The sequence below is a fragment of the Lotus japonicus genome, chromosome 4, assembly GCF_012489685.1.
Source record: "Lotus japonicus ecotype B-129 chromosome 4, LjGifu_v1.2".
In the NCBI taxonomy this organism is placed as follows: domain Eukaryota; kingdom Viridiplantae; phylum Streptophyta; class Magnoliopsida; order Fabales; family Fabaceae; genus Lotus; species Lotus japonicus.
This window is the reverse complement of record NC_080044.1, coordinates 24571241-24573919: the sequence shown is the minus strand read 5'-3', so window position 1 is coordinate 24573919 and position 2679 is coordinate 24571241. Positions and strand designations below refer to the sequence as shown.

Sequence of the window (2679 nt, the reverse complement as noted above, 5' to 3'; positions counted from 1 at the left end):
AACCCGCTAGTTTTCCCAAGAAATAAGCCTTTCTAGCACGTGTGAAAAAAGGACCAAAAGGAGAAGGAGGATCAACCGGCGCAGCGCAGGCGGCACCCTCACAAACCACGTTCTTTCGACGACCCCTAAGCCTACGAGAAACCCCCCCAGAATCATGCTTCACCTCCAACTTCTTCCTAGGCCGACCGCGAGGACGAGGCCTGGGCGGGGAAAACTCAAGCGAAGGGTCTCCAAAACACAAATCCTCATCTTTCCCATGAAACGAGACTTGAGACACAACATCTGTATCCACTCTCTCATGAACCTCCAAAGTTGAGCAAAACCCTACCTCAAAGCTTGAAGAGCAGCCTGACTTTTCTGAAGCAGAAAACGGAGAGACACTAATGAAGGGGGACGAGCAACCTTCTAGAGAAGGCGGGGAAGGAAGGCAAGAGACGACACCCTCCAAAGATGGCAAACCAGAACACTGCGGATCAACACCAACACATTGAATGGGCAAGATAGCATTTAAACTGCAATTTGAAACTCACATAAGCTCAAAAGGACCAAGTCGCAACTGCATACATGGGAGAGATACTGTCAGATCATAATGAGGTTCCCTAAAAATAGCAAAACCATTAACCCCACCCACCAAAATAGGCACCATTTTAAATGAAAATAAATTATTTCCACAATTCCCATAAGGCACAAAAGTAGCGACCTCATTCTCTCTCATCCCACTAAACCGCTGCTCTGCCTCTTCGCATTCAACACGCACCAGAGAGGTCGAAACTGGAGAAAACAAATCGCCAGAACCGCAACCCACAACTTCATCATGCTCACACCGAACCTCAGCAGACAATTCAGGGAACAGATCACCGTCTGAAATTCTTGGCCTTAAATCACAATCCATCCCCCGAACCACTAGCAAGGGATCGTCCAAAATAGCAACTGGGCTCGACTTGCACCACTTAGGCTTCCCCAAAACAACTTCACTCCAGGATCTTGAAGGAAAGGACGATCCCAACGCCATTGTTTGACGAACCTGCGAACTGGACGACTTCGCCTGAACCTGAGAAACGTGGAACCGCAGGCTCTGATCCACACCCTTGAAGCACGAACGAGAAATCTTAGCTGGGGACAAACAAGAAGGCGCCACCAATCCTAAAACTGTCAAGACGCTTCATTGCTGCAAAAGTGTCCTCCTTTAGAATGTATCGGACAAACCCGAACCGAAATCTTCGCCCAACCTTCTGTTGTCGTTGGATGAATATGCTTTTCACCTTGCCATGCTTCAAGAAAAGATTTCGCACCTGATGGTAACCCACAGCTTCTGAAATACCGTCGATAAACAGAGAGAAGCACGGGCTTTTAGAGCCATCGCCGCCATCCAAGCGCTCCCCATCAGCGCCACCATCTTCCTCCTCTTCGTCACCACCGCAGACACCAAAATCTGAAGCACCACCTCGCCCTGAGAAGGAACTAGAAGTAGCCTTAGAAGACAGAGAAGAAGAAACCCTAGCAGATCTTACCTTTTTCATAGTTGAATTTTTTATCGCTAAAATAGTAATTAAAAATGTATTTCTTATCACTATTGATAAAACATGTATTTATTATCACTATTGATCAAACATGTATTTCTTATGACTATCATAGAATATACATGTTCTATAATTATATAAATGTTATATATTTCAAAAGAAGTGAAAGCAATGGATATTTTTTAAGAAATTACTTGTTATATGATGTTGTATTAATTATTAATTACTTCAAAAATATATTATATTTTTAACTTGCATTCTTATACTTTCACTTTTTAACAATAATTTATTGCCAAAAGTAAGTTATCATAATAATTTAACATATATTCACCAAAATAAATTGTCAAGTATAATAAAATATATACTATATATAAATTCGAAATTACAGCATTAAAGATAACTTATATAATCATTAATATATATCTAGTATCTACAACATGACCAACATTTCTTTTCAATGTAATGATTTCACACATGTACAATTGCTATATTGATTTAGATAACAATACTTTTTTTTATATGTTTTCATATTTATACTATTATTTCATCTAATAGTATATTCATTATTTAAATTTAACCGTATTATTTTTTTATACAATGCCTCATATAAAGTTTTTTTAGCAACCATTAACACTCACCTTGTTTTTAGTTGTCAGCTTATATTAGCATATTAGTTTCCCTATAAAAGAAGCTATAGCATCCAACAATGTGTATCAACTACAAGTTAAAATAATAAGAATTAAGAAGTTTGGTTCTTCTTTTATCCTTTTATGCACAACTGTTTTTTTTTCTAACCGGCTCCATTCACTGCACCGCTTCATGATCATCAACAATATTACCCGGATTAAGCTGCCCTCCAGCATCACAATAACCATTATCATTATCATCATCACTATCATTATCATCATCAGTATGCTTAACCTCTGGATCAATATCATTAGCTTGACTCAACTCAAACTGAACATTGCATAGCTCAATACGTCCTCTTTTAGAGGATGTCGAGATCACTGTAGGTCTTTGACGACACCATTGCACATTAAAGTGTTGTCTGCCTCGCATATCTGGAAGCTCATCTTGAATTTGTCTAGATCCAACGTTCCACAATATATTCCTTCTATTCTTGCAGCAGGTAACTAATCCAGAGTTGGTTGGAGACCAA

The 2679-nt window shown here is 39.3% G+C and overlaps 1 protein-coding gene across 1 annotated transcript; it reads right to left on the bottom strand.

The window, feature by feature from the left end:
- Positions 1-1109: 1109 nt before the first annotated feature.
- On the bottom strand, positions 1110-1520 carry LOC130712524 (eukaryotic translation initiation factor 3 subunit G-like). The gene has a single exon (XM_057562358.1). It carries the CDS (start codon positions 1518-1520, stop codon positions 1110-1112), a length of 411 nt encoding a protein of 136 aa, XP_057418341.1.
- Between the last annotated feature and the right edge of the window lie 1159 nt (positions 1521-2679).

Excerpts from the sequence above, each read along its gene's own strand:
- LOC130712524 (XM_057562358.1), bottom strand. The coding sequence starts at position 1,520 with ATGAAAAAGGTAAGATCTGCTAGGGTTTCTTCTTCTCTGTCTTCTAAG.